Source organism: Equus quagga, chromosome 2 (genome assembly GCF_021613505.1).
Source record: "Equus quagga isolate Etosha38 chromosome 2, UCLA_HA_Equagga_1.0, whole genome shotgun sequence".
Lineage (NCBI taxonomy): Eukaryota > Metazoa > Chordata > Mammalia > Perissodactyla > Equidae > Equus > Equus quagga.
Genome location: NC_060268.1, coordinates 135,787,635 through 135,800,409, shown reverse-complemented (window position 1 = coordinate 135,800,409; position 12,775 = coordinate 135,787,635). Strand labels below are relative to the sequence as shown.

The 12,775-nt window shown below is 39.0% G+C and overlaps 1 protein-coding gene across 1 annotated transcript in view; it reads right to left on the bottom strand.

The window, feature by feature from the left end:
• Positions 1-12,775, bottom strand: part of CCDC6 (coiled-coil domain containing 6) — a 104,685-nt gene that overhangs the window by 48,717 nt on the left and 43,193 nt on the right. The window contains exon 2 of the mRNA XM_046653008.1: positions 2,599-2,748. Within this exon, the coding sequence (XP_046508964.1) occupies positions 2,599-2,748 (150 nt within the window). The remainder of the gene's footprint in view (positions 1-2,598; positions 2,749-12,775) is intronic.

The window sequence follows — 12,775 nt, the reverse complement described above, 5'->3', positions numbered from 1 at the left end:
AGCCTTCAAGAAAGGACTGGTTTAAATCCTTAAGGAAAGCCTGGCGGATGGGTAACATGGGCCTACAACCCTTGTTCCCTGTACCTGTATCCAGATCCCTCCAACTGGCTAACAACAGAGGACTTCTTGGGTATTTGCCAAGTGTCTAAAGTGAGAGATCACCTATCCTGCCACAGAGTAGACATAGCTAGAACTTGCCAGAGACCTCAACCTCAAACTACCTACCGTCCGACTCCTCTCAAAAATCTAAGAACTGGGATGAGGGGAATGAGGAGTTATTGTTTAATGAGTACAGAATTCCAGTTTGAAAAAATTCTGGGGATGGACAGTGGTGACTGCACAACAACGTGCATGTCCTTAATGCCACTGAATTATACACCCAAAAACAGGTAAAATGGCAAATTTTATCTTATGTCTTAAATTTTACTACAAAATATATATAAAAAGCCTAAGAACCCAGCTGGGATTCATGTGAGATTATCTCAGAGACAAGCTGACCATCCGTTTGTCCAGATTCTACAAGTTACATCCCTAACAAGCCACAGACCCACCCAGAGCTCCCCAAGCAATGGGATGACACCTTCGCCCTATATGCTTTACTTTGACCGAGGATAAACGTAAGACTTGGCCACATGAAGACTAGTGCTACACATCATATACTACTTTTGGCGAAAACAGTTTATTGTGTTGTTCAGTTTGTGTATCATTCAGTCTCTTTAGAAAGAGACATGCCCCTCAAAAAAACAAGTTTTTAATATACGAAAATTTTTTTCTCCTGACCAAGTAAAACTTTTTTTTTAAATAAAGAGTTATGAAAACAAGAATCACTATACTTCTCCAGGTTATAGCTTTATTTATAGGATGTTCAGAGCTTAAATTTGAAGTTCAAACCTTCTTATGCCACATGTATTACTATAACTTCCTTTTCTGTCGCATGTGGCTCTTATGTTTTCACTCTTATTCAGTACCTTATTTTAAGGGACACCAGTGTCCCTGGAAAGTAGGTGGGTTTGATGATAAGTGGATGAGAGGCTGTTGATAAATTATACACTACAGAGCCACTCACAAAGAAGATGAGTCTTTACGGAGAAAAGGAACGTGATCTGGCTCGGTTTTCATTGCCACATAATGTACTTTGGTCAAAGACTCCAAATACTAACAACCATGTTTAAGTTGAAAACAAAAAATGCTTCTTGCAGCGTTAAAAATTAGGGCACCTGATTATACACTAAACAGAAAAACAAACCATAATTGCATCCCTATAATTTTAGAAACTACATGCAGAATCAGCCATCTAATGCTGCCAAGGTGGATATAGTCAAAGGTCAAACTAACCTCCCTGGTTCTTTCTCAAATCAGAATGCACAAATAAACAAAAAGTTCCAGTGCAGAAATTCTGCCATAAATCTCTGCTAGACAATAATGCCTGGGTACCTGTATTCTTCACCTCTCAACAGCTAATATAAATCAAATTTTGTGCAAGACTGTAAACAGTATCTTTATTTAGTAATTAGATATAAAAATGAGAATAAAAGAAAGATGGAGCACAAGTTGCCTGGACCATTCTATGGTCTTAACATTCAAGTTTCTACACCAAAGCTTCTGGTCTTTTCTTACAGTATTATCTATGTTGGATGATAAGAAAAGAATTTAGGAAGTTTATTAAAAGTCTCAAATATCCTTTTATTATAACCTCATAAAAATGCATACTTTAACCAAATTAACAAATGAAATCGTTAGCGATGCCAGGGAAAAGAAAATACAAAGGAGTGTTTCCACCTTTCACAGCCATCTGATAAAACAGCAATAATGGTCCTCCTGGGAGAATTTTATACCTGCTCAGTATTTTGGACAAATACTGTGTTAAATAATGAAAATGTATTACCCTACTTATTCTTAAGTTTACATTAAGTAACCCATAAAATATTTGCCCTAAACAAATTTTACTTTTGTACTTTACTAGTAAGCTTTGAGAAAAAAGAAAAAAAGGAGGAGGGAGGGGGGAGAGCCTCTGAACTAGGAGATCAAACCTTCCTATAGGTTTTGTGCGGTGCCTTCTAAAACTTATTAGTGATTAATGTTAAGTTTGAATAGTCTGATATTTGTTCAGTAACTATTACTCACTAATCTGAACACAGTTGATGTGTGTAATTTTAACTGTCACGGATACCTTTTATTTTCCCCCCCGAATTGACACTTCATATTTTAGTGCAAAAGAGCCGCTTCCAGCTGCCAAAAATGTTTATGTATTCATTACAGATTCGACATAAAAGGAGAACGAAATCTTACATTTGGTGTTAATCCTCATATTTCCAAAATACTACATCCAGCATTTACTCTCATGCTAAGGCCTCAGGCTCACCAGCAATTCTTTGAAATGCTCGGGGTATAAAATGTCTTATCTCACCTAAGCAGATGAGCTACAAACCAGTCTTGAGTATCACACTGCTGCCATCTTTACCTGGCATTTTTTATCTCCGAAGAACTTTAGCTACAACCTCATCAGCAAATGTTTCCAGCAAAGTGCTCTATCAAAGTCGTTTTTTCCTAGAGAGGAAAACACGCAGGGAAGATGAGAGGACAGAAAAGATCATTTACCTGCATCAACTTTCTGGAGAGCTCATTAGTGAGGAACTCTTCTTCTTTCTCATAGTTTACAGCAAGGGTTTCTTTCTCCTTCTGCAAAGCCTGAATTTTCTTGAATAAGGTGTTACTGATGAATTCTTCTTCCTGCTCAGCCCTGGCTTGCTGTTAAAAAAAAAAAAAATTAAAAAAGAAAAAAAAACACATGTTAAGGAAATTTACTAATTGAAATATAGTTCTTATTTCCAGAGAGGGTGCCCATTTTAATTAGAATTCTTAGAACTTATAATTAGAATTCCAACACAGCCCAAGAAGCACAAAACAGAGGAACTCAGTAGCCACCATAAAAGTCTGACTATTACTGCAAAGGGCCTCCCTGTACTATATACATGGCCCTTCTTCTTAAAGTGATAGTTCAAAGAAATTAACAAAGACTGTTTCCCAATCCAATGTCAATCACCAGAACACAGAAAACTCCTTCTCCTACGGCAGACGGGTCCAATTCTGGCATATGTGCATCAATTCATGATAACTCTCTGTAGGTCGCTACATCTCAATGGTTTATAGTTAAAATATCTAGGCAACATTTTTTTCTGGAGCAGAGAAGTTCAACTCACTTAAAAGTAAAATTATGTCACCTCTTCAGGATGTTACTGAAAGGTTTTGGCTGGCAATTTAAAAGGCGATACATGGGGCCAGCCCCATGGCCTGGCAGTTAAGTGCACCTGCTCCACTTGGGTGGCACAGGGTTTCGCCTGTATGGATCCTGGGGTGGACACAGCACCGTTCATCGGGCCACGTTGAGGCGGTGTCCCACACGCCACAACTAGAAGGACCCACAACTAAAACATACAACTATGTATTGGGCGGCTTTGGAGAGAAAAAGCAAAAGAAAAAATTAAAAATAAAAAAATAAAAAGCAATACAGATACACATGGATTCATTTACATGTTCATTGAATATTTAGTGGAAGAATACACACCAAACGGCTAAAAAGTAGTTATTACAGAGTAGAGGGAACCCAGGAGGTAAAGGGTCAATGAAAGAAGTTTCATTTTTTACTTTATTTCCATACTGGGAAATTTTTGGCGGTGAAGGCAAGGGCAGGCATTACTGAATTTTAAAAACAGAAGAAAAGGAGCCCAGGCATAATTCAATGGAGATGAAAATACTCTTCTGTAGATCCCTCCCCCCACCTATGTTTTAACAGAATAAACAGAAAAACCTAACCCTCCTTGAAAGAAATGAATCTTGTCAGAAAGAGGGTAAGTGTTTCGAATGGACTCAACTCTATTCAAAGCAGTTTTTAAACCGCAACATTTTGATGCGTTAATCCCAATAATGCATTCCTGTTTCATCTGCCAAGTCAGGAGGAGGAAGAGCTGCATCAAGTCCACGCCTTCAGCACCTGTCACTTACAATACTACAAGAGAGCCAGAGGGCAGGAGACAAAGGGCACCGGCACTAAACAATTATCACCTTTTATTGTGAAAGGTCCAACAACCACTCCTGACCGGTTGTTTAGAATTCTGTACATATTCACTAGCGTCCCCGACACCCACACCCTGATAGCCACGGTTTCTACAGAGTCCATCTTCCCTGCTCTCCATCACAGTGGCCCAGAGGAAGTACCAGCCCTGGGAACCCTTTGCCAAGTAATTCTACAAAAGAGAGCCACGTGGAGGACTCAGACAGAAAAACAGAGCTACACAAAAAGCAGAAACTTAGGGAGAAGGTCCAGCACTCAAGTTCTTTAAGACACCATTTGGGATTGGCCAGGAGAGTTGAGCAACAGAGAACAGATAGCTCAGCTAATAAATTTTTATTACCAGCCAAGAGCACCCAGTGAGCAGCGCCAGGTCTCCAGTGGTTTCCTTAAGCACTTCGTCCTTGTTAGCACTTCTCAATGCCTTACTCTTCGCGCTATGGTCAAGGAAAACTGCCGAGGATTGGTACATCCCCTCCATCTTCAAAGCAATCCCCACTCATCTCCAAAACTCACCTACTTCAAGATCTCATACGAGCACAGTGGGCAGAAATCCAAAGTATTTATTGAAGGCATATTTTACACATATATCCCAAGCCCGCCATCTGTTTAAGCTACCTGTTTTTCTGGTTTTGACTGACAAAGTCCTATATGATTTAAATTCTGATTATTTTAAAAGGTACAGAACAAAAAGGCAGAGAGGAACTACAATGCTTCTGCTGGTTATTCTGCACTCAGGATTCAAAAGGGTGTTGGCCATAAACTAATTTCATCAGCAGGTCAGCCTCAACTTCTCACATGTTATCAGACATTCAATATTTTAGACAACTGGTAAATTTAATCACAAACAGTTAAAGAGGACCAGACTCAGGGGCTCAGCAGACCATCCTCCCCTTTGCACAGGGGCCTAGAAGAGAGACGTTGGAAAAAGAGGCTAGGCCGTAAAAGTTTATTCATGTAGCTTCTGCCCCCATTCCCCTCCCCAACCCCATTCCATCAAACCAGTAAGTTATAGGGACAATAGGCTTCAGTATAATATAAAACAGAATTTTGAGATAGAAAGTAGATTAGTGGTTGCCAGGGGCTGGTAGGGAGGGGGGAATGGGGAATGACTGCTAATAAGAACAGGGTTTCTTTTTGGGGTGACGAAAATGTTCTGGAATTAGTGCTAACAGTTTACACAACCACATGAATATACTAAAAACCACTGAACTGTACACTTTTCAAGGCTGAATTTTATAGTATGTGAATTATATCGCAATTAAGAAAAAGAACTCCGATAATTAGCAGTGCCTGTATTTCACAGAACACCTGGTTTCCTTTGCAAATTCTTCCCAGAGAATGTAGCAAAATTTTAAAAGGATGGGGGAGGGAGATGTTGACGTCTCTAGACTTGCTCTAAAAGTGCCTTCCAAATAACCGACATGTCCGGGTTGAGAGAGGCTGAGGCTTTAGCAAACAAAATTATTTACTATTTTAGAATAGCCATTTATTTCTAGGCAAAGTCCATTAATAGAAAATACCACTCTCAGAATCCCTGCGGAAACATTCTGTGGAAGCTTGTCAGAGCCTATCTGACTTAACAAGGGGCTAACAGGAGCCAACACACATTTCATTAAAGGCCTCCTTTAGCTAAGTTTTTGCCACTTCTCAATTCTAACTGGGGGCTGTTATTCTGCCTCCCACAGCACCTGAACACGCAGAGAAAAACCATGCATCTCGGGAGGACAAGACTCCAGGTCCCCAAAATGGAAAACCCTAGGTCACCCTTTTTCCACTTGGTCACAGATCATTTCAGGAATTAAGCCATAAATGAGGAGAAAAGACAAGATGCTGTATCCAATATTGCCTCAGAGAAAATTGTGTAAAAAGATCAGATATAGCAGTACTAACAACCACGAGTAAACTGGATTATCAGACATGAGCCATGCATCACAGAAGAGCAATAAGGATCCATTTTGATTTCTCCCTACAGCTTTCTCCCCATTCTATGTGCATTATCGTCTCAGGCTTAGTCTTAGTCCTGGCTTTTTCTTCCCCTAACTCAAAAACAGGCCTTTTGTTTAAGCTATAAAACAAATTACCTTTGCAATTTACTCCCCCCAAAGCCAGGAGCCAGGTAGACAGTGGCCTAGGAGCAAAGAAGTAAGCCCCAGGCACCACTTGGAAGGCACTGGGGGCCAGATGGACAAAGATGCACAGAGCAGAGATTAAAGATAGGACAGGGTACCTTATGAAATCTCATCAGTTTTATCAATACATTTCCCTTTTTTATATGAAATGCTTAAAAAATCTCAGCAGAACCTAAACACATTCGAATTCAAAATAAAATTGTATTTCAAAAGCTAAATAAATCAATCAAGGTTTACCTATAACTCCATAAACTCTCAAAAGAAAATGTTAACAGAAAAATTAGAAACTCTTTGAAGGAGGAAACCTTTCTTAGCATTTTGCATATGTTTGTAGAGTTGAAGATTGGGAAAATCAAAAAAATCTGTGATTCTATTTTCCTCTTCAATATGGTTCTAGTTGCTATGCTTAGAAATAGAACGAGGGGCCCACCTCATGGTTGAGTGGTTAAGTTTGAGCGTTCCACTTTGGCGGCCCAGGGTTTCACCGGTTCAGATCCTGGGCACGGACATGGCACCGCTCATCAGGCCACGCTGAGGGGGGCCCCACATAGCACAACCAAAGGGACCTGCAACTACCTGCAACTAGAATACACAACTAAGTAGAGGGGTGGGCGTGGCTTTGGGGGAGAAGAAAGAAAAAGGTTTTTTTTAAAATAATAATAATATAAATCAACAAATAAATAAAATGTCTCACTATTTAAAAAAAAAAAAGAAACAGAATGAATTTAGTACAACCATATTCTCTTATTCATGTCTGCTATTTTGCCCCTCACCCAGCAGCCATCGCTCAATGTCCGCTAACGTGAGGACTAGAATATAAAGCCTCTCTCCATCAATTCTTTCCCCATCCTACCAAAGTCCAACAGAATAAAAAGGGAAACAAAAAAGAAATGGGGCGGGGTCAAGGGACAGGAGAAATTTGCCAATTCCTCTGGGAAAAATAAACACCAAAAAAATTCTTAGAAAAAATCCTTTTCTCCTGAGTCACCACATATTTAGGCAACCATACTCTAAGTGAGAGCAATTCTTTGCAGATAAGGAAAACAAGTTCGTTCTGACCCACTGCTATCATGACCAGGGGACAAATATGAATAGGAGATTCCAATGTGACTGTTTAGTGTTTTCGCTCTTTTAGTGGCATTTCGGAGATCAAGGGACAGTACAGAAAGGAGAGTGCAAAAACTCTCAACAGTAGCACTCACTGCCAACGAGAAAAATCCAAGTGCTAAAACCAAAATCATGCAGGATGCTGCAATTCACCATCTGACAAGCATAAGAAAAAGGACAGCTTTCCAAAGCAAGAAATTCAGGCAATATCTATTTGATAGCAGCTGTAGGTAAAGGATATAATTAAGAGAAACTTCAAGTGACCACCAAGACAACACACTTGCATTTGTTTTAAAAAATTACTTTTTAAGTTGATTGCTGACTTGTTTTAATAACAAAAAATCATAAAACTAAAATACTTTGAAGCTCTAACGCTTAAGAATCCAAGCAGGCTCTATTTATTATTTAAATTATTTAAACTAGGAATCTATTTAAATGTATTATTCTAATTATTTAAATTTATTATTCGGTTGCCTAGTCAATTAAAATTCAGATTTTAATGATCTTAACATCTAAGTTTGAAACAGCATCTGAAACCAAATTGTTATAGCAGGAACCACCCAACACAAAGCCAGGCAAACTGAACAAACCTTGCTCTTTCTCCATTGTCATTTACTAGGTGCACCACCGAACATATCTATTGTTCTGAGGGAGGTTCAGAGTTCAACAGAACTCATGACTGATGGCTGGCACCTCTTATAGGATTAGCTCAAATATCGGTCATAGCAATGGCTTTATCAACACCAACCACTATCCTGCAGTGGTCCTGCACTGTCTAACATTTAAGTGCTAGCAACGCACGGGTGGGCGGCTGGAGATGCATGCAAGAGCCCAAAGTCCAAGCCTTCATTTCTTCTGTTAGAAGAAGTAGGGAGATGATTTCAATTACTTGCCTAAGCATTACAATTCTCTGTTTAGTCTGTGGAAGCACTAAGTTATACTGTGCTTCCTCCACATATTGCACACTAGCTTATAGTAAGAGCAATTAATAGTCAATAAATGAAAGCACTTATATTATTTATTCCATTCCAGTATTGCCTGCAAATCACTAAGCACACAGGGATCTGGTCATTATTAGGCTTTGCTACTGTGCTATTCTGCCCCAGATACTATACCTAGGTCATTGTTACAGGAATGCAGGACAAGAGAGAAAACAGCACCAAAGGGTGACTTTCAGGGTAAGAACTTAAGAGAATCCTGATGTTAACAAGGATCCTAATAGTGCCTCTCAAACCAGCTTTAGTGGCCCTCACCACCAATCTACAGTAGACCAACACATATTCCTCTGCACATGTCCTTATTACCCATGTCCAGAACACAGCTCCACATAAACGCCTCACTACATTCAACACCACCCAAACTGGCCCATACGCAGTTCAAGGAGATGAGTTCACTGGTCATTTGCTTGGATGAAGAGCAATGAGGAATTGCTAGAGAAGTTGCTAAATGTTTACACTAGATTACGAACTTATCTCCTCATGGGCCAGTGACAGAGAGAGAACTGGTCCATAGACCAAGCTTTGAGTAGCATGGGTTTTGGGAGAAGTTCTTATACACCATCAGACTCTAGAGACAGACTGCCTAGTTTACAGGTGGCTGTACCCTCCTCCAGCTGTGTGACTCCAGGTGAGCCATGTGCCCTCTCCGGGCCACTGCTTTCTCCTCTGTAGAGTGACAAGAATGGTATCTCCCTCTGGGTTGGTTGTGAAAATAAACTCAAATAATTCACATAAAGAGTTTATCAGAGTACCTTGCATCAGTAAACACTCAAAAGATACTTACAGAAAGGCTTGGGGAGGGAGCATATTCAGGAGGAATATTGAGAAAACAGTCAACACTTCTGGAGTTTCCCTTTTATTTAACTAAAAGGGAAAATGGACAGAATTATGGTGAATCCATAGAAAAAGATATAGTAGGGCCATTAAAAAATATATGGTTTGTGGGGCCGGCCTGGTGGTGCAGTGGTTAAGTTCACACATTCCACTTCAACAGTCCGGGGTTCGCCAGTTTGGATCCCAGGTACAGACATGGCACCACTTGGCATGCCATGCTGTGGTAGGCATCCCACATATAAAGTAGAGGAAGATGAGCTCAGGGCCAGTCTTCCTCAGCAAAAAGAGGAGGATTGGCAGTCGTTAGCTCAGGGCTAACCTTCCTCAAAAAAATAAATCTTGAAAGAAAATATACAGTTTGTATGTACTGCCATGAAAAGATGTCCACCAACAAATGGTTAAGTGAAATACTGAAGTTGAATGTACATATATATAGAAGGTGGAAGGATCCCATGTTGAGCTCCCAAACAAAAACCCATCAAGGACACAAAACCACTCTGAAAGGAGGTTAGCAGAAACAATCTATTTAGGATTCCACACACATGTACTAACTACACCCTACCCTCACGATCCACAAAGGCTTCAGATACTCAAATTCTCACAAATTATAAAATAATTTTATCTAAAACATTAGAAAGAAATAAAATATGGGAAATGAGTGGCAAGGGACTAACAGATCAGGCAGGTTTAAAAAAGACAACAGAACTTCTTGAAATAAATGTTTAAATTCATCTTGCATTTTGTATTTCAACAGCAAATCTGACACAGCTGAATAGCAAGGTAAAGACTGAAAGAAGACCTAAGAATTAATCCAAAGTGTAGCACCAAGAAACAGTAAGATGGAAAATGTGAAAGATATCAATAGATACAGGAAGGAAAACAAAAAGATTTAACACACATCTAACTAAAGACTAAGAAGGACAGTAAAGAGAATAAGCGGGGGAGAGCATGTGAGGAGATGATGGCTGAACATATCCAACCTTCATCTCTACAAACATACACAGTCTGAGAATACCCCCGAACTAATGAAAGACATGAGTCTACAGATACAGGAAGTACAAAGAATGGGGGAGGTATGGGGGGAGGGGGGACCACGCCTTGATATATTTTAATCAAACTGCACAACATTAAGACAAAATCTTAAAAACATCCTAAAAGAAAAGACAGATGATCCACAAAGAAACAAGCAGACTGACAATCACTCCACAACATCAACAGGGAAAGGAGATGGTAGAATATTCTCAAAATGCTGAGAGAAAACAACAGGCAAACTATACTAAGATATCAGGAAAAATTGTCTTTTGAGAAAGATGTGGGGCCAGCCCGGTGGTGTAGTGGTTAAGTTCGCATGCTTCTCTTCGGTGGCCCAGGGTTCACGGGTTCAGATCCTGGGCAGAGACATACATACTGCTCATCAAGCCATGCTGTGGTGGCATCCCACATACAAAATAGAGGAAGAGTGACAGAGATGTTAGCTCAGCAACAATCTTCCTCACCAAAAAAGAAAAAAAAAAGGAAAGAGGCAAAACCCACATTGTCAGTATAAACCAAAATTGAGAGTGTGTCACCAACAGACCTACAGACTAAGAGAGCTTCTACAGGATGGGCTTATCCCCGAAGATATATCTACAATGCACAAGAAATAGTGAGCAAATAAAATGGTAAAAATGTAGGAAAATCTAACAAAGATAACATCTAATTTGGGAGGTTAGAACTGAAATACTGAATAATAATAGTGTAAGTCAAAGGAAATAATGAGAATTAAAATATTTTAAGGTCCTTATATTGTCTAAAGAAAAGATCTAACATATTACTTTTAAATATGCATGGTAAAATTTCAAGAACTACTAGTAAAAGAACATAAATGGAGAACTTCTAATCCAGTAAAGAAACTTAACTTAAAAAGGTACAAAAAGAAAGAAAAAAGATGACAGAAACAAGAAAAACGTATCTGTAATCACAATAAACACAAGTAGACTAAGCTAGCCAGATTGTGAGATTGAAGGAAAAAAAAGCAACAACTAAAACATATGGATATAAGAGTTGAAAGGAAAAAAAACAGATACACCATGCAAACAACTTCACACACTGCAAAAGGGGGTAGTTATATTAATATAACACATTTTAAGGAAGTTCTAGCCAGCACAGAAAGAAAACAAAATAAGGAGTGTAAAACTTGGCAGGGAAGAAACTATCATTATTGGCAGCATTATTTGAAAACTTACGTTAAAGCTCTATCGAAAATTTAAATAATTAGGAAAAAAACAAAGACTGTAGCATTTTGTACATAACAGCCACAAAAACTTTAAGGCACCTAAGAATAAATTAATCAAAAGATGTCAAAGATCTATATGAAGAAAATAAGTCTTGACTGAAATATACTTAATAAACAAAAATATATAAACATGAACAGATATAAAAAACTTACTACTGTAATGATGTCAATTCTTCCCCCAAACAGTCTATGAATTCAATGTAATTTAATCAAAATATCAACATGTTTTTTGGAGAAACCTGACAAGCTGGTTCTAAAATTCATGTTAAAGCGCAAGGACCAAAGAGAGGCAAAACTCCCAAGAATGGGTATCAGGAAGAAACTTGCCGTAGCACAGATTAAGACTCATTATACAACTATAGCCATCACTTCAGACACTGCTGGTAAGAATGTAAAATGCTGCAACCACTCTGAAAACAGTCTGGCAGTTTCTCAAAGTTAAACCCAGAGTTACCTTATGACTCAATTCCACTCCTAGGTATATATCCAAGAACACTGAAAACCTATTTTCATGCAAAAACTTATTTACAAGTATTTAGAGAGCATTATTCATAATAGTGAAAAAATGGAAAGAACCCAAATGTCCATCAATTGATGAACGGATAGGGAAAATGTGTTACGGCCATAAAAATGAATGAAGTACTGATACGACAACACGGGAGAAGCTTGAAAACTTTATGCTAAGGAAAAGAAACCAGACCAAAAAGGTCACATATTCTATGATTCCATTTATATGAACTGTCTAGAAGAGGCAAATCCAAAGGGACAGAAAGTAGATTACTGGTTGACTAGGGCTGTAGGTAGGGGGGAAATGAGAAGTGATCACTAAAGGATATAGGATATAGGGTTTCCTTCAGGGGTGATGAAAATGTTCTGCAGTTAAATAGTGGTGACAGCTGCATAACTTTATTAAAAACTACTAACACGTACATCTTAAAAGGGTGAATATTACGGCAGCAATGAGCAACAGCCAACAGTGGTCTGTTGCTGACGAAGGGGCAGGAGCATGAAGATGATACCATGGCCCAAGCATTCAGGCACTGCTAAAAGCTGAGAAAGTAGAGCCAGAACACTGAGGAAAGTGGGGTACCACAGGCCCCACGCTAAGAATACGGTAGTAGCAGCCCACCATGGAGGACTTTAAAGTTTGTGGTACAATGAGAGAAATAACACCAACAACAAAACACAAACTCAGCTCAATTACTGACTAAATTGACTCAATCCACACTAATGGCCTAACGGAAAAAGACACATGCTCATTTCTGGGCATAAATACTATTTATCTCAGTCTTCCACATACAATGTCTGCAGTCAATCAAAAATTACAAAAATCATAAAAATGCATGAACAGAAAAATCTG